This window comes from Melospiza melodia, chromosome 9, assembly GCF_035770615.1.
Source record: "Melospiza melodia melodia isolate bMelMel2 chromosome 9, bMelMel2.pri, whole genome shotgun sequence".
NCBI lineage: Eukaryota > Metazoa > Chordata > Aves > Passeriformes > Passerellidae > Melospiza > Melospiza melodia.
Window position 1 is genome coordinate 31249497 of NC_086202.1, and position 24121 is coordinate 31273617.

Consider the following 24121-nt stretch of genomic DNA (forward strand, 5'->3'; position numbering starts at 1 on the left):
ATATTGAAATTGTTTTCTTCTCTGTGCTAAATACTGAAAACACTTTGTCACTTAGAAACAGCACATTAAAAAGCTTGCTTTTTAAGAAAATTCCACTGTAAAAACTTGCTGGTAACAGATTTACCGGGTCAAAACAGTGTTGCTACATTTTTAAATTATTTGTTTTGAGATAGAATTCAAACGTGCTGAGCAAGTGACACCCGGGTGTGAGAAATTGTCACACCTAGAGGAAATTTTGAGGCCATTAGGGGGAAAATCAGTTAAACTCTTGAGTGAAATAATTGCTGACCTAGTATAAAAATAGGGGTTAATGTAAATTTGAGGGTTTGAAGTTGTAAATTTTTATAACACATGGGGGTCTTCTGGATGAGGATTCAGTCTCTTGAAGAAAACATCACTTTTTTGGTAATGTTTGTTTTTCCTGACTCAAGGGAAAGAAGGAAACATTAATTAGAAGGGTTTTCAATCCAGAAGTTGAATATAATGTCTCATATCTGCTGCACTAAGGTTGGATCCAGCACGAACTGGATAAAGGTAAAAGAGGAATTGGGAAGCATTTTTCAGGAACTTAGGTGGAAAATGAGCCTTTTTTTCCCAGCAGCAACCATATCAAAAGAAAATGGGAGCTCCTTAAGTAGAAGCTTCAGAAATCAGGACATTTTGGGTACCATGGGAACCCAAATACCCATAATAATCATGTTCCTTCACATCCTTATTTTATTTCATAAGAAATCAGAGCTAGTCTTGGACAAAGTTTGGATCCCTTGGTGCAATTAAGTCAGTTTTGAAAAATGGTTAAATTATTGCTCTGCTTTTTGTCATTGCCTTTCTGTGTGGTTGTTTTTCATTTTGCATCCTAAAAGGCACAGGTGGAACATTCCAAATCAGTCCCAAACATACTTCAAATCCATTTTGTGCTTTGCTGGGGCCCTCAAGGCTCAATCATCTTCTCAAACACGAGCCTGCCTCTATTTTTAGCTGTGACAGAACTGTAAAATACAACAAATAATTGCCACAAGAAGCTCCCTGGCTTCTAAATGAGTGCAATTTCTAAGCTGTGTGGAAATGAAAATATTTATTGTGGTCTTGGGATAGTTTATTCCTACTTGGAGTGACAGAAACTGCTTCTGTCATTTCCTGTCCTATTTAACCCTGGATGGAGAAAGCTTTTTCTTTATAGCCTAAATATTGGGTGTATTTCTCCTCTTTCATGTTCACAACTGCAAATTGATGTAAGGATACCCATTGGAAATGCCATTCTGGGGTATAGAAAAGAGAAATTGGGACATTTGGATTTTTTTTCTGGCTCCAGTGAGGTTATTGAAATAATGGTGATGAGAGTTTGGGTGTAGCTGTGTTGTTTGAGGATATTCCTTAAAAACTGAAATAGCTTTTGGTGTGTTGTGCTTCAGATAGTACCACAGTGGGTATGGGAGAGGTGTTAATGGGAATAAATTTTGTATTTAATGTGGATAAAATTTATATAAAGGGCTATTTTAGGTGGGAATAGCCTGGTGAAAGAAGAAATCCTTATAGTGCTGTGTGTTTTCCCTACCAAAAATTAGCCCACTGATTAACAAAGCTGCTTTTTACTCATTTCAAATAGAAGCCTAAAATCTGCCAGATCAAGTAGTCAAACAGAGGATTTTAAATAAAAGGACAGATTTTGTGGTGTCCCTTTCCCTCTGGAATGCCACCTTCCCATTTTACCTGGGGAAAAAAAAAATAGCAAGCGATTTTTACCTTAGAATCCAAGATCTGTCCCTGCTGCTCACATGAGCAGAGAACCTGGTGAGGAAGGACATGGAAAAGGTGCTCAAGCACTTTGATCCCTCAGGATTTTTTACTCAGGAGGTTTGGTGTCAGGATTGGGTGACTGGGCTCATTGTTAGAGTGGTTTGGGTTGGGAGGGATCTTCAATCTCATCCCATTCCAGCCCTGCCATGGGGAGAGAAACCTTCCACCATCCCAGCTTGCTCTGAGCCCTGTCCAGGCTGGCCCTGGACACTTCCAGGAACAGGGATTTTAAGTAATTTGGGATATAAATCAATCTGAACACTCCCAGGAATAATTCCTGCCACAGCCCAGAGATTCCAATGCTCTGCTTGGTTTGCAGTGGGAAAGTTGGACTTTCAAATGGATTCCCACAAGTACTTTGATAATATTTGGGGCTGGTTTCCCAAGGAGATGTAGCAGGAAGGCAGGGAGAGGTTTGATGTGGGAGAGGGACAGTTTGGTGTTGTATTTGCTGGGAAATGCCCTGACAAAGGCAGGAATGATGCATCTGCCTCCATGTTCACAGAAGGTTTATTTATTACTTTATAATACTATATTATAATAAAGAATACTATATTAAACTATACTAAAGAATACAGAAAGGATACAGACAGAAGGTTAAAAAGATAATAATGAAAACTCATGATTCTTTCCAGAGTCTTGGCACAGTTTGGCCCTGATTGGCCAAAGAGTCAAAACAATTCACGCCAGAATCCAATGACACAATCACCTGTGGGTAAACAATCTCCAAACACATTCCACATGTGAGCACAACACAGGAGAAGCAAATGAGATAAGAATTGTTTTCCTTTTTCTCTGAGGCTTCTCAGCTTCCCAGGAGAAAAATCCTGGGCGAAGGGATTTTATCAGAGAATGTGAATGCCACACTTGGAGCATTTATTCCATGCAGGCAGAGAATATCCACCCTTGGAAGTGCTCTCCCTCTCTGGCTGCTCTGCTGCCAGCTGGAGCTGCAGGAGGCCCTGGCACAGGAGTGCTGCCCGTGGGCACTCCAGGAGCCTCCTGAGATGAAAAGAACAAAAGCCAGACAGGATAACGCTGCCAGCGTGTTTCCAATCCTTTTATTTCACACTGTGTTCTCTAAATTGGGGCAGTCGGAGGTGGGTAGGATTCCCTGCTGCTGCTTCCCCTCTGATCCTCGGCATCCCCCAGCAAGGCAGGAGCACAGCTTCTGCTGGGTGCAAGTTCCACAAAGGGCACCCAGGAATCCAAAAAGCTCCAGCTGGGAACTCCACAGGGAAATTCAGGCACTTTCTTGTGGTCTAAGCCAGCTGGAGATGGGGCATCAGGATGTTCTGCATTGTGCACTGCACTTTCATCAATCCCAGGGGCATGGGAGGTAAAAAAGATGGAATGACACTTAGGAAAGGGATCAATATATTGATCTGCAAGCATGTTCACAGCCTTGGGCAGGGGGGAGACAGTCCCCAGCAGTTTGTTGCAGACTCTAAAAAAGCAGCCTGGGGTTAAATAAAAAGCTGTTGAGCTGATGGGGCCCTGGAGAGGAAAGGCATCCCTTGACAGAAGTTTTTATTCATTTGGGGTTATATTTATATCCGGATTCTTTCACCCAAGCCCATAGTTCATTTATTCTTGGATATTTTGGTGTCATTGATCAGCACTGTGTGAAAACTCCAGCATGAATGTGTTGCTATCAAAGAGAAACAGGGAAGGAAATGAGATGGAAAATAGGGATAAGAATTATGTGCTCAAGTATCTCTGGCCCTTGGAGCTTCCCTAAAATGGAAACAGAATAAATTAATTCCAGTAATGAGAACAGTTTGCAGGGTGTGTGATACCTCTGTCACCTGTTTGGTTTTAAGTTACAAAATAAATGCTTTAAGAAAGTTGGTTTTTAGGATGGACCTATTCTTCCTCCTGGAAAAGTCTGGAGAAATTTCTTTGGTTGTACTGTACTAGCCCTCCTGAATGCTGATGAAATGTAATTAGTTCCCAACAAAGCTTTCTGTCCATGGGTATCAGTGAATTCTTACAGGCTCCTGTTTTTATTTAATAAATTCATAAGGTGATAAACCCTGGATCTAAAGCCCGATTTAAAATTTCACAGCTGTTGGGTAAAGCTTGTTGTGTTGGACTAAATGACCTCTGGAGATCTCCCACAAGCAGCTCCTCCTGTGTTTCTACAAACAGGAAAAACTCCTTAAAATGCTGGTGAGGAATTATTGCCCATTCACATGGCATGGTTGGGATGAGATGAGCTTTAAGATCCTTTCCATCCCAAAGCATCTGTGATTCTATGATTTTATTACATTACAGTGTCTTGTGGAAAAGTCTAGAAAGGAATCGGAGTTTTCCTAAATCCCCACTGCCTTGTTTTTGGTGTGAAGCGTGTGATTTCCTAAAACCTGCACTGCAGATTACACATTGTGTTAAAGATACAGGCTCCTAACAATAAATTCCCAAATTTCCTGGATTTTAAGACAACCTGAAGGAAAATTAGAGGTGGAGGAAAAAGGAGAAGACCAGGAAAAAAAAAGTAGGTTTATTGGCAGAGAGGACAATCCAAGAGGAAAAGGAATTAAAATTAGAGGTGGAAGAGATAGGAAAAATCCAGGAAAAAAGGGGATTTAATGGCAGGAGAGGACAATCCAGAAAGAAAAGGACTTAAGCCTTTGGGAAAGAGTAAAATCACAGGCTCTGAAGTAAATCTCAAATACCCAAAGTGAGTCCAGGGCTCCTGCTCACTGCATGACCCAGTGGCTAACAATGCAGCTTGAATTCATCTCATAGGTGTAAAACCAACAGGAGCAGCTGGGATTTGAGTCAGAATCCATAAAAAAGCAAATCTGACCCCAAAATCAGAGAATCAGAATGGAGCAGGTGAACTCCAAGCAGAGCAAGTTCAGACTTCATTTCTTGTAAGTGGTTGGATGATCACAAGATCATTGGGAGGGAGCCTTGGTGATATAATTTCCTTCAGTTTATTAAGGAATTTGTCCCCAGGGAGGATAGAAAGGACTTTAATAACGCTTTCAGCACTGTCTCTCTCAAAATCCTCATGGAGATGTTGGTCACAAAAGAATTTCATATGCTTCTGGCTGGGTTTTCATGTTTGTTAACTGGCAAATTCCCCTTACAAGATTGATGTCTCAAGTCCAGAGTTGTGGCATCAGGAGAAAGAGGTGGGGTTATAAATTTGGGCTGTTTATTTCCGTTCCAAACCACCAGTGCTGGGCAAAATTACCTCTTCCTGCTGGCACCAGGGAATTCCTGAAGGATATTTGGCAATAATGGCTGCAGCCACAGTTCCTCATCTTTTTCCACTGTTCCTTGAACTTAGATCAGCTTGGGCACAGATCAAAGAAGTCAAAAAAGTTCCTTGCCCCCCATAACGTGGCCTCTTAAGGAAAAGGGATTTCAAAAGCTGTACTCTTGTCTTCCCAGCTCACAAAATTTATTATATTCGTGCATTCATCTGCATCTTTGCCCTCCAGATAATATTTGTGCTTTAGTGCAGTGGAAATATTGATATTTGTTATCAGCATGTTCATGGCAGTTGATTGTTGAGAGTCCAAGGATTTTCCATGAAAGGAATTCTTGGTTTTGCCTGCTGACACTTTACATTTTGGGATACCTTTAAGCCCTGTTATCTCTTTCAGCTTGATGCCAAACTAAATCTTCTGAATCAGTGATTTCATGTCTCTGGTTCATGCCCTTTTAGGATTTTGATGCCTGATTCCCATCCCTGGCAGTGCCCAAGACCAGGTTGGATGGGGTTTGGTGCAGCCTGGGACAGTGGAAGGTATCCATGACATGGCAGGGGTGGCATTGGATGGGCTTTAAAGTTGCTTCCAACTCAAAGTCAAGAGAAATTCCAAAAAATAACTTAAGGGAAATATTTGGGAGCCCAGATAAATGTGCAGAGTTTAAACAGTATATCCCATCTGTGATTTACAAAGTTTTTGTTTTGAGAGGGCTTTTTGGTGTTTTATTTTTTTCTAGTGTGCAAATGCATTGGTTTAATTCCTTGATCATATCATTGCCAAACAACACACTCATCAAAACCCCAAATTTTTAATCATCCTTCAAGAACATCCAAGTTTCCAAGGTTAGGGTTTTGTTGTGTGCCAGCTTGAAGAAAGCTGGGCTGGTTGAAGCTATGAAGCATTAAAATGTGATTAACTCATGTAGGAAGTTCACCAGCCCATCCAGTGATAGGTTTGCAGCCACGAGCTTTTGGATTTTCATTTATTTTCATTTATATTTGCTCTTAGGGTTTAACTGCTCTTAATGTGCAGTTTTGTTTGGAAGCACATATCATTGGTTTTGGAATTAACCCTCCAGGTGCACTGGAATTGGCAGAGACCATGGAAGCAATCATCCAGGGTTCTTCTGGCTTGTGGAATGCCTAAAAATAGGGCAGTGTTTGAAAAATTATGTCAGTATTTGAAAATTTAGAGGGTATTTCCTTTATCCTGCTGTGAATGGAGTGAAGGATAAGCTGCCATGACCTGGGAATTCAGTAGGATGCAGAAGTTCATAAAACCTGCAGGATTTTTCCAAAGGATGTGTGTGCACTTGGGTGTCACAGAAGTAGAATTTGCCTTGAAATAGCAAGACAGCCAAAATTGAAGAATTGCAGAATGGTTTGGGTGGGAAGGGACCTCAAAGCCCATCCAGTGCCACCCCTGCCGTGGGCAGAGACATCTTCCACTGTCCCAGGCTGCTCCAAGCCCCAAAGTCCAGCCTGGCCTTGGGCCTTTCCTCCCAGCAGAGCTGCTCCATCCATCCATAGAAAATTTAAAAAATTAAAGACTGTGTAAAATCTGGCAAGAAGCAGCAAAAGAGAGGAAAAGCCTTTCTGAACTTTAGGGAAGAAGGAAAAGTCCAAACTTTTATGGATGACCGATGTTGTTCCCTCCTTAAAATACTTACAGATATTTGGTTTATGACAAAGAGGTCAGGCACATTTCAGATATTTGTGGCCTCTGACTGCATCTGGGAGATGTTAATTTTGTCCTGTGGGCACAAACTGTAATCTCCCTGCAAAACAAGTCCAAAATCCAATCTAACACTCCCACCCACACTTGATTTGCTGTTTGGAACAAATGAGGGGCTTGGGAATACTTCCAAGCCAGAGTAATAAACCCATTAAACCCTCAATAATAAACCTATTAAACCCCTAGTATAAAAGAATCATGTTATCTGCCACGAGAACTATAATTCTCACCAACAGCATCACTTGGATCCTCCAGCACAATTCCTGCCTTGAGCTGTGGAATACTGGGGGAGCTGTCCCAAATCAGGAGTTTGCTTGGCTTGGGTGGGGACTGTGGGGAACTTTTGCTCCTGAAGAAGGGAAATTTAAACTGAAGGAAGCTGGTTTTGTGGCAGAGTGGTCCCCAAAACATGTTTCAGCCTTCAGGAAAGAGGGATATCAGAAATAGTAAATTGCTCAAGTGAGACTTTTTGGTTCCTGTTTCTTAGATTTGAAGTGAAGTTCCCCAAGCCTATGAAATGCCTTTTTCACCTAATCAAAGAAAAAACTTCTGAGCTCATTTCCTTTTTAAAAAGACAAAAGATGATTTTGTAATTCCACCAACAAAAATCACATTCCTACAGATACTCACCATACTTGTCTCTGATTTGGAATAGTAACCAAGTAGTAACCTTGTTTTGCTGTTTTCCAGCTCCAAAATTTCAGGCACAAATCCTCAATTAACCTGCCTAAATCCTGTCACCATCATGAGCCAGAGTTGAGGGTACAATAAGAGGTTTTTTTGCAATGGGTGATAACGATATAATGAATATTGTTGACATTCAAGCCCTTGTCATTATATTTCAGAATTAATGATCCCTCAGAGGTGTCTTAGTCATTCCCATCTCCCAGGACTGTGTTTTCCTGCTGTTTGAGATGGAGGGAGATGATTTGTTACTCTGGAGCACTGTTGGTTCATATTCCTGAGGGTTTGCTGGTGATGTGGATGCAAAACTGGTAACACAAATCTGAATTTACCACATCAGGTAAAGGCTGTCACCTTGTAGGTGATGGCATCTCTAATAAATGTGGGATGGATTTTCTGGGAAATAAAGTAGGGTGTGATTTATATTCCTAGGTTTCCATGTTTGTTTTATGCAGTACTTAAATGAATTAGAGATAGAAATAAGAGTCATCCTGGAGATCTGAGGAGTCACCACAATATCAGCAGTACTTGCTCTGTCTCTTTGCATGGACACATTTTTCCTGACTCTGGATAAACAGCAGGAGATGTGTCCTGGGCTCATTCCTGTGTGGAGAGAGGGAATGCTCCCCCTCTCTTCTGCTCAGATGAGAGCCCACCTGCAATTCTGTGCACAGTTCTGGTGCCTCCAGAATAAGAAGGACATGGAATTGTTAAAGCAGGTCAAGAGGAGGCCATGGAGATGCTGAGGGGTCTGGAGCATTTTCCCTGTGGAGCCAGGCTGGGAATGCTCAGCCTGGAGAAGGGAAGGGTCTGTGGAGACCTCACAGCTCCTTCCAGGGCCTGAAGGGACACAGGGGAGCTGGAGAGGGACCCTGCAACAGGAACTGGAGGGACAGGACACAGGGAATGGCTTCAGACTGACACAAAGGAAATTTAGAAGGGATATCAGGAAGGAATTGTTCCCTGGCAGGGTGGGCAGGCCCTGGCACAGGGTGCCTAGAGCAGCTGTGGCTGCCCCTAGATCCCTGGCAGTGCCCAAGGCCAGGTTGGATTTTGGGGCTTGGAGCAGCCTGGGACAGTGGAAGGTGTCCCTGCCCATGGCAGGGGTGGCACTGGATGGGATTTAATGTCCTTCCAGCCCAAACCAGTCTGGGATTCTGTGATTCAGTGAGATGGACAAGGTATAAATGGGCCAGCATTTGAGATGCAATGACACTATGGCCCTGTCTAGGCATCTCTTCTATTCCTTTTGTAGTTTACCTCTTTTTGTTAGTTTTCTCCTGTTGTTTGGGGATTTTTTTATTCTGGTTTGGGGTTTTTTTGGTCTCAGTTTCTGTGGTGCCTATGTCCCCAATGGCCTTTGAGGGCTGTGTTGCCTCCTGCAATCACAGCTACTGCTTCTGCTACCTCCTGTCAGGTAGGAGCAGCCTCTGCAAGGCTGTGCAGAGCCTTCTGCATGGAAATACATCTGTAGCTCTATTGGAATAAGGCTCCCAATATTACCAGTTAGATTGTGCCTGGGCCAGTCTGACCCTCGCTGCTGGGCCAAAGGCAGCAACTGCGGTGTATCACCCTAGAGATACCTTGGCTTGCTGGTGGTTGCAGCTGGGCACTGAACAAGTCCAGGCTTGTTAGGAACCCCATTTACCTCAGGAGGAATAGCTTCAGGCGATGGTGAAGAGAAAAAGGAGAGGATTCTGCTGGAGGGTTTAATGTCCAGAGGTTTATTCCATGGTTACAGAGGTCTGAACGTGAGCAACTGCTCCAACAGAATCCCGGCCGCGTGCTCTGATCACCTTTTAAGCTCAGGGACAGGGGGAGGGGAGGTACAGGTGAGCCACCAACCAGGTGAGAGGGGCAGGGTCTCAGGGGAAGATGACACCCAGACAGGCCAATGACCTCTGGGCATAGGGGCATCCTTTGAACTTGACCAACCACACGACGCCTTGCTGGAATGTTCAGCCTGATTGACAGGACTCACTCAGCATGGGGGCAAGGGGGAAGGGAGAGAGGTACGGGCACACCTGGGGAATTGACCTGGAAGCCCAAAATGGGACATTACAGCACACCACAACACAGCTCCTTTTAGGGACTGCTGTCAACTGGTGGCCCTTTACCTACCAAAACTTCAGGACTCTCACCATATTTTTGTGCAAGTCACTGGGGCTGAGTTGTGGTGGAAAGCCTTGAGGAGCACAGGAATGTGTTCTCACCTCTTTTTAGTCCTGCTGTTTTCTCCTTGGCTTTGGGACTTTGTTTAGGATTCAGGTGATACAGGAATGAACTGTTTCCTGGCTTCCCCCCACTTCTGTACCTGTTCAGTCAGGGAATTCAGCCCAGTGTTGGTAATGACCAAATGTAGATAAATTTATTGGGATGTCACTGGTTCCTGTTGTCAGGGTTGGGATAAATTCAACCAGGGCTGGGTTTTTTTGAAGCAGAACTTCCTGAAATGTCCCCATCTTCCACACCTCCTGTTCTTTCAGTTCCTGGCAAGTCTTGTACCAGAAGTACCACCAAGCCTTGTTTGTGACAGATCTAGGGGTGGAATTTGGGGTTAAAATTGTCCATTTTTGTACAAAGTGATGACTGGAAAGAGAGACAGAGAGTGTCCACACCAACACCAAATCTTTGTCCAAGAGGCTGCTTCCCACAGGCTCTGGGAAATTATTTCCATGTGGGAACAGTTGTGCACCCTTCAGACAGGATTCTTTTAGGAAACAGATTAAACTCTTTTTCTTTCTTATCCATAGAGAGAACATCATCTCTTTTCAAGTTTAGAGTGATAAAAATGTTAATTCTTCACCAGTGTTTTGGTGGTATAATCCCAATTAGATAATTGCATTATATTGAATTATCCATTTCTGCATGCAAAGGGTGCTCAGGCCTTGGCAGGGGCTGCCCAGGGAGCTTTGCAGTGCCCAGCCCTGCAGGTGTCCCAGGCAGGGCTGGAGGTGGCACTCAGTGCTCTGGGCTGGGCACAAGGTGGGCACTGGGCACAGCTGGGACTCCATGGGCTGGCAGGGATTTTCCAGCCTCAGTGATTCTGAAATTCTGTGAGCCAAATCAGTCCTGCAGAATGTGGCAAAGGTGTTTCTGCCTAAGGATGTGCGCAAATGGGTTCACAACATTCACAGTCAAGTTTTATGGAACCCAGTTGCAGAGCCTGCCATATATTTGAAAGTAATTTTAATTTCCTTTCCTGAACAACAAGTTTATCTGTTCTAAAACATGCTTCCAAACTAACCTGATGCAAAACTGTTGTCTCATGAGAATTTTTTTGTCACGGTTTCCAATTATAGGCGTATTTCTGATTACTCTTGGAGACTCCTATGGGGCTTTTTGGTTTGTTTGTTTGTTTGGGTTTTTTTAGATCTGTTATTTCTACAGAGGAAATGGAATTGATTGGAAATTAAGCAAATCCAGCTGACAGATGTGGATTAGAAGGATGCTATGTACCAATGGACCAGTCAGAATGAAGTTGTAGCAAACCCTCCTTAGCACGTGGGCACGATGCAGGGAAGAAACACAGTGATTGTTTTCCTTATTAGCAATTTTAATTAACTTTTAATTGATTTCTAGCACGATAAATGGTTTCATTACCAAGCCTTACAATGAACACCATCACCAGAATTAAGCATTCCCGGTGACTGTTCTGAAAACAAAATGTGCAAATCTCTTATGATCTTCACAGATGTCATTCATAAAGGCAAATAAATGAGAATAGAGTAGGGCAGAGTGCCCTTTGTATAATTTACATAACCTTGTTCATCACACCCTAATTTAATTAAGAGGAGGCAAAATAACAGGTCAGCATTTCAACCTGAGAGCTTTATGAAAACCTATTAATTTTGTCCATCCCTATAATTATGTGATAACAAGAATTATTTGGCTGACACTGAAATCTGAGGCTTGCTGCAGTGTATGAGAACAAAGATGCCAACTAAAGAAATCGAGGTGGTTTTCTATGGCAATCATCATCCTGTTCTGAGCACAGGAGAATAAGGATGAAATGTTTGGGTTTGGAGAACAGGAACAGGAGCAAAACAGAAATTTAAGTAGTTCTTCAGAGAGTAGCAATGAAAATATCACTGAGTGTGACAAATGTGTTAAGTGGGAAGAAAATTTCTAACTCACGTGTCCCTTCTGTCTGTCTGCATCCATCCTTCATCTAAATTCATATTCCACAAGGATTTGGGCAGCAATGAAACACTGCTTCAGTGTTAAATAAAAATTCCTCTCAGACACCACCCAATCCTGAGGATCCTTCAGCATTAGAATTATCTGAGGGCTTGGCTTCACAAGCATCAAATTCATCCTCTGTTGAAGTTCAGAGAAACATAGGATAGAATCCCAGAATTATTTAGCATAGGAAAACTTCCAGGATTGAGTCCAGCCTGTGCCTGATCCCAGCCCAGAGCACTGAGTGCCACCTCCAGCCCTGCCTGGGACACCTGCAGGGCTGGGCACTGCAAAGCTCCCTGGGCAGCCCCTGCCAAGGCCTGAGCACCCTTTGCATGCAGAAATTGCTGCTGCTGTCCCAGCTGAGCCTCTCCTGACACAACTTCAGGCTGTGTCCTCTTGTCCTGTCAAAAGTTTCCCAGGCTGGGCAGCTAAATGTGCCTTTTCTCCTCAAGGGCTCCAGTTAGCCCGGCTTCTGTCATTGGGAATGGAGCCATTTGTTTCTGTGACATGTTTTATCTTCAGTCACAGCTCAGACAGAGGCAGGCTGCCCCAGACAACACAGATTTGGCAGAATCATTCCGTGCCTCACCTGGTTTCTGTCCTGTGGGCATCTCCCTCAGAGGTTTGCAATTCATGCATTAACCCATGGTTTTCCTGCTGTCTCTTCAGGCTACAGATGCAGATGCTGGGGTTAATGGGCAGGTCCACTACAGCCTGGCCAACTTCAAGAATCTGTTCAGGATCACGTCCAACGGCAGCATTTACACGGCAGTGAAGCTGAACAGGGAGGTGAGGGATCACTACGAGCTCATCGTGGAGGCGACCGACGGCGCCGTGGACCCGCGGCGCTCCACGATCACCCTGGCCATCAAGGTGCTGGACATTGATGACAACAGCCCTGTGTTCACCAACGCCTCCTACACTGTCTGTGTGCCAGAGAATCTCCCACCAGGAACTGTCTTCCTGCAGCTGGAGGTGAGGAGGGGGTGAGTGAAGGTGGCGCGTGGTTGTTCTGTGATATTCAGGGTTCTTGTTTAACTCGGCAGTGAGATTGCAGTAAAATATCGTGAGCTGGAGCATGGGGATATGTTTTTTTGCCCAGAGCAGCTGTGGCTGCTCCTGGATCCCTGGAAGTGTCCAAAGCCAGGTTGGATGAAGCTTGGAGCAGCCTCAGATAGTGGAAGCTGTCCCTGCCAGTGGCAGGGGTGGCACTGGTTGGGATTTGGTGTCCCTTTCAACCCAAACCCTTCTGGGATTCTGGGATTCTGAAAAATGCTTGGCCTTTAGCCAGGTACCAATAAACCCCTTTAAAGATAAGATTATTTAGGAAATAATAGCAATTATGAAACTGCAAAACCTACACTGCCATCATCTACACAGGCAGACAGCTATGGGCCAAGGGGAAGAGTTTAAAGCTAAAAGAGGAGAGATACAAATCAGATGTTAGGAAGGAACTGTTCCCTGGGAGGGTGGGGAGGAACAGAGTGCCCAGAGCAGCTGTGGCTGCCCCTGGATCCCTGGGGGTGCCCAAGGCCAGGCTGGACTTTGGGGCTTGGAGCATCCTGGGACAGTGGAAGGTGTCCCTGCCATGGCAGGGGTGGCGCTGGATGGGTTTTAAGGTCCCTTCTAATCCAAACCATCCTGGAATTCTGTGATCCTAGCAGTGGCCAAAAGCAGGTGCTCAGGCTGGAGAGCTAAAAGCAGCTTCAGTTTCCACTGCCATTTCCCCAGAACACTGTGCTCATTTCCCACAGCTTAAACTTTCAGTGATTTCTTCATTACTTGGGTCTGTGCACATTGAATACGATTACAACATCACAACTAAACTCAAGATGTCCTCAACATTTTGCCCTTTACATTTCAGAGGGATATTTTGTAAGGATGTGTGGGGGTCCCAGTTGTCAGGGTACTGGTCTTCAGTTTCTCTGGGTCTGCATTGAAGGCACTTGAGACTGTAGCTCATGTTCAGACTCAGGTGTTTATCATTTCTTATCAGTAAAACAGTCTCACTACTGTGAGTTCAGCAGCTTTTCATTAGAAGGCACCAAATGGCAACAATCTCTTGTTCCAAGGGCTTTTAAGACTAAACTGTCCAATTAAGAGCTGACACCTGGATTATTTTCCCTTTTAACCCAATAACTGATCCCACAGAGCTGCAATGGGGACTTTTCTGCCCAATTACAAAATGCCACCCAAACCCATGGAGAAGAAGAATAAAGAAGAAACCTAGGATGACACCCTGTGCCCTCCATCTTGATTCCATCCACAACACACTAAAAATCCCAAACCCTCAATTTCTCACCAAGTGCTACACCTACACTGCTCTCTATAATCTATTGCACACTCTTGTGGGTTCATGTCATTATAGAGCACAACACAGCACAAAGTACCACAACTCCATCAGAAGGGTGCAAGAGAGATTTATTACAGCAACATGTTGCTTTTGTACTTTTTCAAGATATTTGCATTCACTTCGCAGACACATTCACTGCCCATTGGTTATAAGAAAGAAACAAAGTTCTCAGTAGGTGATGAAGGAGCCAGCTAATGTCCATATAACTTAACTTTCTCTTCATCATGTCACCATGAGCAACCTTGGTGTCTTCCTCAGGAAGAGACTTTGCTGGCTCCCAAGAACACCAAAGAATGTCTTTCCTACAGGTTCCAGTTTATCTTGAAGTCCAGGAAACTTTCTCCATGAATGAGGGTCAGAGTCAGTGCTGCCCTGGGGGTCAGGGCGCCCCAGAGCAGACAGAGAAATATTCCTGGTGCCCTGGGTTTCCACAAGGATGGGTTTTGTGTGATGCCCCTCTGTTCCCTGCAGGCCAAGGACGCGGACCTGGGAGCGGATGTGAACTACCGGATCCGCACTGAGGAAGCCCGGGAGCATTTTGCCCTGGACAAGCACACGGGAGAGCTGTCGCTGCGGAAATCCTTGGATTATGAATCCTTCCATGATACAGAGGCAACCTTCACCTTCCTCGTGGAAGCCTTCGACAGCAAGGGCACCATGCCACCTGGGCTGGCCACTGTCACCGTCAGAGTCAAGGTAAAGGGAGCACTCCTCAGCCAGCAGCATCCTCTCCCCGAATATTCCACCACCATGCAGGTGGAACACCTTCTCTCCTGCACCTAATATGAGTCTTATTCTATTCACACTTTGTAACAGCTGTAATTGTTCTCCCAATGTGCAATTATGTAGTTAAATCCTGGATTTGTGAAATCAATGAACACTGGACACAAATACAAACGTTTTGTCCTCTAGAATCTCTAAAATAATCTCTAATCTGAAATAAACCCCTCATGGAATTGTTTGCTGTGGTGGTATTTTCAGGGGTCCCAGGATGAGAGAAGAGACAAGAATGCTGACTCCATGTTTCAGAAGGCTTGATTTATAATTTTATGATATATATTACATTAAAACTATACTAATAGAATAGAAGAAAGGATTTCATCAGAAGGCTGGCTAAGAATAGAAAAAGAATGATAACAAAGGCTTGTGACTGACCAAGACAGTCTGAACAGCCAGACTGTGATTGGCCATTAATTAGAAACAACCACATGAGACCAATCACAGATGCACCTGTTGCATTCCACAGCAGCAGATAATCAATGTTTACATTTTGTTCCTGAGGCCTGTCAGCTTCTCAGGAGAAAAATTCTAAAGAACAGATTTTTCAGAAAATATTATGGCTACAGCTTGCAAAAGTGACATGATCACTTTTCAGCCCACAAATTGTGATTTTAAGACCCACTGGGGTGTGTTGAGTGCTGGTGTGGCACAGCACAGCCTGGACTCCAGATTCTGCTACTGGGAAATCCAGCTCTGCAAAGGAACAGCCTGATTTAGTGTCTTGCACCATGAGCTGCAGTGAGCTACAGCCTCACCTCAGGTTTCAGGGGCATCCCCAGGGGTGCTGGTGTCTGTTTGGCAATGATCCACAAATGGAAACTGTTTTATCTGTGACTAAAACACTTCCCCATCTTCATTTCCCTGTGTCCAAGAGGAGAGGAGAGCTCAGATGCCTCAATCCTACCCATGGCATTCCCAAAGTGCAGCATTGTGAATCATTCTGTCCTTTTGAGCAGTTGCTTGAGTTTCTGTGAACTGTGGGAGAAAAGAGACTTTAATTGCTCAGATTTCAGTGAAGGAGCAAAAATTGTAGCTGGACCAAAAGCACAAATGTTCAGTTTAAATATGTCTGTGAAAACCACTTGCCAGTCATAAGGGTTCAGCCTGTTCTGTATCTGCAGGTGCTTGAATTGACGCTTGGTTTTGAGTAATTCTGTTTGTCAGTCCCTACTGAGCTCACAATTCTTTTAGGACAGCAAATGTCTCCCATTAGTAGCTCTGGTGACAATGCCAGAAGGCTTCTGTGATGCCTCTCTGTGTGCAGAATGTCTCAGTGTGAGGTGCAGGTCACCCGTTCCTGACTAATCTGTGCTTTTCCCCAGCACATTCCACGTCATTGGCAGGAAACAGCTTTTCCATCATTCCCTGAGCTGCTTCTGTTGGACATCTATGGAGCAAATTGCTCAAACCTCAGGTTTTTTTTTCATAAAATAAACCTTTTCCCAGCACACTGAATTTTTGAAAGAATAATTTGGGTTGGTTTGGGTGGGTTTTTTTAAAGGTTTTCATGTAGGATTGTGTTCAGAGAAAAGCTGTGGTCTGATTGTGTGGTTGATTGTATTAATTAATCTCAGGGAAAATTGCAGTTCAGCTCAGTGGCCTCAGTACCAGCAGTTTGTGCACATTCAAAGGAGGGAATAGGGAATTTAAGGAGGGGATTAATAGGATCAAAAAATCAGTTCATGCTCTCTTGGAAACTCTTCCCACACATGAGCAAAAAATGGGAGCATGATGATGCTTTGGAGAGCCTGGAATACCAGGCTGGAGCCAGAAGTAAAAATTTTAGAATAAAACGTGTTTGGGGGTAGAACAGGACCTGGGAGGGAGGACAAGCAGGGGATACTTTAAGTGAGAAAGAAAATAAATCAAATTTATTTTCATACTCAGGCTGAGTTTTACAACAGATCAGGGGACATAATCCAAAAATTATTTAAATTCTTGAGATGAAGATGGTGCTGGAGTGAGAGGTAGGACAGGGGAATTTTGAGTGGCACTTGAGAGAATGGGGGAGGACTTGTGGTAAAGCCAGATTTAATATCCCAATGTGTTGGGCAGGTGTCATTAGCAGGCTTTATGTCAGGTGGCAGATATTTTGAGCATTGGTCACAAGAGGTGTCTGGATGTTTTAAATTTAGCTTAAACATGAACTTCCCAGATAGAGAATTCACAGGGGTGATGGGAGAGGGTGGAGGGTGAAGGCAGAGCCCTGTGCTGTCCCTGTTTGAGATGGGGAGGATCCTCAAGACACCTCAGAAGGCTGATCCAAGAGTCAGAGCAGCAGGAGCAGGGTGCAGAGTCTTGAAACCAAGTGAGAACAAGAACAGGCCACCCTTTCCCTCCCACTCAGCATCTTCTGCTCCTGCTGCAGGAACTGGGTGTGTTTCCTATGAGTAGTTCCTCAGCTTTCCTTTTATTTACAGGCTGGGCTTTGAGTAATTACTTTAATACAGGGTTTGAGAGCCCAAATAGGAACTCAACCAAGTGCAGATGCCCCACAGCCCCCATCATAAGAGCACAAAATTGAGCTAGAGGGAAGCAGAGGCAGTGCTGGGGCCAAGCTCATGTCACCATCACAGATCCAGCCCCTCCAACCCTGAGGACTTTATTTGTGTTATTACTGAGTTCTCCAGCCCTCTGGGGCTCCCACTGCTCTGCTCACATTTGTCATTTCTCCCAGCCCAGCTCTTCACTGCAAGCACTGTAATTTTTCCTGGGTAATGGAATTGTGTTAAGCAGCTATGGATGTCTGATGGTGTCGTCCATCATTTGTGAGATTTCCAATGGAATGAGCACACCCAGAGCCCCCTGCTCCCTGTGGCTGCAGGAGGGGGATGCACACTGGGCTGTTCTTTGGACTCTCAGCCCTGGGCATGACAAGTTACAAATAGTTTGTATTAACCTGCCCTGAACTAGGTCGAGGCACAGATTGCAGAGCGGGGCTTCCACTGCAGGAGGAATAACTTCATCTGTACCCTCACGTGGGGATGGAGCAAGTCATTGGCCTCTGCTGCAGCCAAAAGGCTCCTTGCATTGTGAGGATGTCCTGGGGCTCCTTTGGCAGAGAGAGCCAGAGGTGAATCCATGAATTCATGGAATCATTTAATTGGAAATGGCCTCTGAGATCACTGAGTGAAACCATTAACGCTGCACCGCTAAACTGTGTCCCCACGTGCCACGTCTACACTTCTTCTGAGCACTTCAAGGGTTTGCAATCCCACTCTGCCCTGGGCAGCCCCTTCCAATATCTGGCCACCCTTTGTGTGAAGAAACCTTTCCTAATATCCAACCTGAACCTCCCCTGGCACACCTTGAAGTTGTTTCCTTCTGTCCTGTCGTCGTTTTCTGGGAGAAGAAACCGATCCCCGCCTAACCCAACCCCTCAGGAAGTCAGAGAACAATAATCATTGCATCCATTCAAGTATTTCCAAGGAGGAATGGTCTAAGTGGCCTTGATTTCTTCCCACCACCTCAAACACACCAAGATTTTTCTCTTTTCCCCATTCTCAGGTTCATTTGACTGCTTTCTTAACATTTCCCCTGAAGCTGGAAGAAGCCATGGGGTGTCTGGGAGGGCTGAGTTGGTTTTGCTTCTTGTACACACAAGCATCCCCTCCCAATCCAGATGATTCCCAGTACTGGAAAAGGCAGAATACTTTCACTTCAAATTATTAGGATTTAGCATTTGGAAGGAGCTGTTGTGGTAATAGGGTTTGATAAAAGAAAGAGTTGCTCTTAAGTGAGTATTGCATTCCTAAACATAAATAATGAGAATTTCTGTGTCATGGGGTTGTAAGGCGTCTGCATATTTTATGCTGTGTCCTTCTCTTCTTATTACCAGCATTTTTTGGTATTATTTTGCCTTTTCTTGTTTGTAGAAGTGCTTTTCTCTTCTTTGTGGGTTGGTGATTGGTTTGCTTTGGAGTTTTCCAAGGGCATTGCGTGGTGGAATGAAGCCATTGTCACAGGTGAAGGATTGAAAGCGAGAGAGCAACAAGAATGAATAAAAAACAGAGGGTTTCAGTTCTGACAATTCAAAAAAATGAGGATGAGGAGGCAGTGAGGTGATTGAGAACTGACTGATGATCGCAGGGATCATGATCAGTGGCACAGGGTGTGGTTGGTGGCTGTCACTGCAGGTGTCCCCAGGGCTCAGTGCTGATCCCAGGATTATTTAGATTGTTCATCAGTGATTGTGGAGGAGCAGCCCCAGGCACCAGCACAGGCTGGGGGAGCAGCTCTGTGGGGAAGGACCTGGGGACACCGAGCTGTCCCTGAGCCAGCAGAGTGTCCTGGGCCCAAGGAGGCCAATGGGACCCCGGGGGCAGCAGGAAGAGCCACACAATGAACATCTTTCCCCATTTAAAGAGCAGCCTCATGAAACTTACAGGAAGGTGAAAAAAAATCAGCTGGATTGCCTCCAAAATATTTCTCATTTCTGGTGACACTAATGGAATAACGAGCCTGGGGTTGGGTTACACTGCTGGTAAACAGATTTATTCCTTTCCTTCCATCTCAAGTGATCAGTTCAATCATTTGCCAGTCATTTATTGCCTCGTGTATTCCATCATGAGTATTATCCCTTAATTTATAGGATGAGCTACTTTGGGGCCTGCTGAGCACTAAATGGGAAAGAGATGCAGTTGTGCCCTGTTCTGTGCAGCTTCAAAGCCCTGTGTAAAGCAGCTTGCACCCACTCACAGACAAATTTCAAGGAGCCACTTTGCCTATATCAGCATCACCACAAGGGTTTGAACTTGGTGTTAATTAATGTGTGTTCATTATGAGAGGCCAAGAGGATGGGAAGGGACTTGCAGTTCTTGATAGGCCAGTATCTGGTGAAATCAGGTGGGTCATGAAATCCCGGAGTGGTTTGGGTGGGAAAGGACCTTAAAACTCATCCAGTGCCACCCCTGCCATGGGCAGGGACACCTTCCACTGTCCCAGGCTGCTCCAGCCTGGCCTTGGGCACTGCCAGGGATCCAGGGGCAGCCACAGCTGTGCCAGGGCCTGCCCACCCTGCCAGGGAACAATTCCTAATTCCCAATATCCCATCCAGCCCTGCCCTCTGGCTGTGGGAGCCATTCCCTGTGTCCTCACCCTCCAGGCCCTTGTAAATTCTCTCTCTCCAAGGTCCTCAATCCAATCATTGCTATCAAAGAGAATTTAATGCTGGACAGATGCAGAGAGGGAGTTTTCAGGTTTTCAGCACAGAGAGACTTTGGAGAACAGATATTTGGAGCAAGTCCTGGGCTTTGTTCTGAGCCGAGCCCAAAGCCCCAGATGAGTTTTGCTTGTAAACAGGTAAATAATTGAAGATTACATCTGACGCCTTCTTAAAACACCTCTAACCCTTGCACAGAAGTGGATGCAGAACATGAGTGCAATCCCCAAGCACAGGTTCAGGAATGGGGCAGTAAACCTCCCACAAGGAGGTTGTAGGAACTCATGAAATCACCTTTTAAATGTGAGGCACAGTCCCACAAATGGGGCCAAACTGCAGCATCTTAAAACCTTCCCCAGTTCTCTGCTCCAGCCACATAAATCCAGGCTGCCATTAACTCAAATCCAGGCTCCTATTAATGATCAGACATGCTCCAAAATATGGAAATGGGAAATCTGGGAAATGGGTTCTCCATATTTCACACTTTCAAATACCTGGGCTTTCTATTTTGACAGTAAGGTAATAACAGATTTCTGTATATAATACATAATGACATATTTACAGACAACTACAAAGCAGCCTTTATATTTACAGACAACTACAAAGCAGCCTTTGTGTCACCGCTTCTCTGGCTGCAGATTTATTCTATTTTTATACAGTTTTATTTACAAAACAGAGCAAAAGGCAAAGCATAACACCCCCAAAGCTGTCTCCCTACCACAGATACTCTTTATCTACCACTTTTTGTTGATTTTGTTCCTCCTTGCTCCAGTGGGGCAGCACAAAAGCACTACAGGATCCTGACATCCTTTCCCTGGACAAAGATCAAGGATGAAGTGCAGAAAAACCACAATTTGGGAGGGATCCCACTTCCCCACCACATTCCTCCTTCTCTGAGCAGGACACCCGCTCATTCCCAGGGCTGCTATTTATAGGAAAAAAGATTGGTAGGAAACAAACCCTGCCCTGCCTGCAAGGAGTATGAAAATGCTGAACAAAAATGTTGGGAAGTGAGACTGTCATCTGGGAATGGCAAAGAGGAGAAACAAAGCAGGAAGGGAGGGCAGGCACTAAGGAGGAATCAATATGTAATTTAAAACTCATTAAGGCAGTCACTTGCTGTAATGCACTGATACTAACGCAGGTGCTCCCCAACTGGTCAAACACAGAAAATCCCTGAGGTGCAGCATTCCCAGCATAAAATAGCCTTGGGAATGTCACTGTACATGGGATATTTGTGGTTTTTTGGTTTATGGGGACACCAAGGGATCTTTCATACTTGTGCCCCACTAAGTTGGAAATGGAAATATTTAATACCTGGGTGCTAAACCCCTGCTTCCTCCTCCTTCAGTGCTTTGGGAAAAGCTCTCCTTGTATTCCAATCTCTGCCTCCAGGTTCCCATGGAATCATGGAATGGTTGGTGTTGGAAGGGACATTAAAGCCCATCCCCTTCCACCACTGCCATGGGCAGGGACACCTTTCTGTCACTGGACCAAGTGACATCACCCAATGAATAACACACAACATTAAATGAGTGACACACTGGTCTGATTTGAATATACCACAAACATAAAGACTTTCTACAGGAGAATAAACTTTTATTGGAGAAATGTTTTGGTAGACATCTTGTTTTATAAAAGGAAAAATAAAAACCGGAGTTTATTTTTAATCTCCACACAAAGAGAAGCAACTCTGGATGACCCTGCAAAATATTTGAGATATGTTTAGGTGTATACAAATATAGACATATATTTATGTATCCTTGCCTACTTCAGGCACAAGAATTTGTGCAAATGTCCTTTTATCTTTCAAAGGACATCTTATTTCCCCTTAATTTATTGGCTATTAGAGGTAACAAACACCACTAAAGCTCATTCCTTTTGGAAAATGAGCCAAGCCTGCTGCCACAGGAGCAGGTGGTGTGGAATTCTCTGCTCTGTTCTCTTGTGGGGCTGTGTTTTCCTGCAGAATTCCCTTCAGCTGAGCATTCCTGTTGTATTGCACTAAGAGAGATCAGCCTTTACACAGTCCCACATCCATTCTTTTGTCAATCTTCAGCACCTTCCCCCCTTATTTTGTGCAGGGGTAATGGAATCAGGGGAGTTTGGGAATGGCAATCCCTATGGAGGGAGGGAGAGACTCAACAAAACCACTTGTGAATGCATCTGAAAATTTGCTGGAGCTCCAGGACCAAACTCTGTCATGTATAAAATGCATATTGAATCCTTTGGCATCCCTGGGACAGGACTAAAATGAGATCCTGGGCCCAGAGCAGGTGCTGTGGTCTGGGGGAGGCTCCTTGAGGTTTTTCACAGATGTCAATGTCCTGATATCTTGTCGCCTTATAGAGTTTCCCTTCTGGTTTTTTAGCAATAAAATAGCTTGGATTTTTGGTTTTTGGATCAGGTGTTGAGTGAGAGCTTTCTGTGGTTAAAGGTTTTACCAGAGGAATAGGAATTTTCCAGTCCATTGATAGCAAACCACCCCACTGCTTTCCCTAGAAAGGAGTTTCACAATTATAGAAATGTTGAATGTGCCCCTGCAAGTCCCCAGACAGCAGGGAACTGTTAAGCACTCCAGGGCTAAACTGTGACTTGTGTTTTTTGCAGGATATGAATGACTACTCTCCAGAGTTCAGCCAGAAGCTCTACAGGGGAATGGTTGCTCCTGATGCCGTCAAGGGCACCGTTATCACCACGGTCTCAGCTGAGGATCGGGATCCCCCGGTAAGGAAAAACTTCTCTCAATATTCCACACCCAAAAGGGAGCAAAATCCAACCCTCTGAAGTGCCCCTGCTCTCTCATCAACTCAGAGTGTGAGGAGCTTCACAGAGGAGTAGCTGCTACCTTTGTTTCATGTCAGCCTGGCTTTGCTGCTCCGGACAGGCTGCATTTCCAAGGCTGCCTGCTGGAGCTGGAAAATCAATGCTGCAGCTCCTGGCTGTCAGAGGGGCTTTAGGAAAGCTCTTTGTCCAGCTTCAGAGAGTGAGAGGAACAGGCAGGAAGGGGAGCTGGGCCTGTCTTTGGGGTAGTTCAAGAGGAGAGAGCCCACAGTTTGGTGAGGTTGGCGTTGTTTGATGCCACATCCCAGCTGAGCCATCCCACATTGGTGTGGGACTTCAGAGCTCCCCATCTGCACAGTCCATAGCCAATATTTGAACCCATGGCATTTAATTTGGGGATAAAGTTTATTTTTGTCCCTGTTTTTTTGCTGCTGCTTCCTGGTGAAGCCTTCAAGTGACACAACTGGGCACACACCTCTGACTCATGGCCTGTTCTGAAGGTTGATGTCAATTTTTGTCATCAGAGCCTGATGAACATCGGTGGCCAGATGATCCTCTGAGGACAGGAAAAGCCAGAGCTGCTCTACCAGCCAGGTTTAATTTTTAATTGCCAGTGTTTGGCATAAGAAGGAGAATAATCCTCAGGGGGAATGTGCCCTGCACATTAAAAGCTGATGAAGTGCTTGGACACAAATCAGGTACAGCTTAGCTAAATGGGGAATGATTGGGGCTTGGGCAGCTTCTATTTAACATTAAATAAATGTTGTTGCCCTAAAATGAAATATTTTGCCCATTCTGATAAAAGCTCCATTTTATAATTGCTGTGTCTAAGTTTTGAAGACCAAGAGATCACTGAGGGGAAACAAAATAGTTCTGATTAAGGGCATTTATAATCCTCAGTCCTGTGCAATCAGCATTTCCAGTGCAAAGTTATTTCATTTTTCATTTAACAACCCCAAACCCTACTGAACATTTTGTAACATTTTTTGTCACTATCACATGAACACCTGTTGATGTTTATGAAGATTTAAAAATGAAGTTACCCTGAAGCCTCTAATAAATGCAAGGGCCATAAAAGTCAGCCAGCTATGGAGGAAAGCTTTTAAAGGAGGTTTGGAAAGGGGTTTGTTATTTTAAAATAATGGCTGGTAGTTTTGTCCCTCATCTTTTTTTATTTTAAAAGTAAAATTACCAGGCATAAATGGCTTTTTTTCTTTTTCTGCCCGAGCCAGCCTGTGCTACTATAAAAATCTCTATTTATTTGAAGCTGGCTTTGACATTAAATGATGTCACAAAGTATTTGATGTGAATTCACTGGAAATTTGGTTTAAAAGCACACAGCCTTTTCTCTGCTCAGCAAGGGGACCTTGCTCTAAACTTGCCTTAAGGGATGGAATATTCTTAGTTATCATCAAT

General features: G+C 44.5%; 1 protein-coding gene across 3 annotated transcripts in view; it reads left to right on the plus strand.

The window, feature by feature from the left end:
- PCDH15 (protocadherin related 15) overlaps positions 1–24121 on the plus strand; it is a 642661-nt gene that overhangs the window by 533396 nt on the left and 85144 nt on the right. For all 3 annotated transcript variants that reach the window (XM_063164079.1, XM_063164078.1, XM_063164080.1), the window contains 3 exons: positions 12297–12602; positions 14452–14676; positions 22532–22648. In XM_063164079.1, the coding sequence (XP_063020149.1) occupies positions 12297–12602; positions 14452–14676; positions 22532–22648 (648 nt within the window). The remainder of the gene's footprint in view (positions 1–12296; positions 12603–14451; positions 14677–22531; positions 22649–24121) is intronic.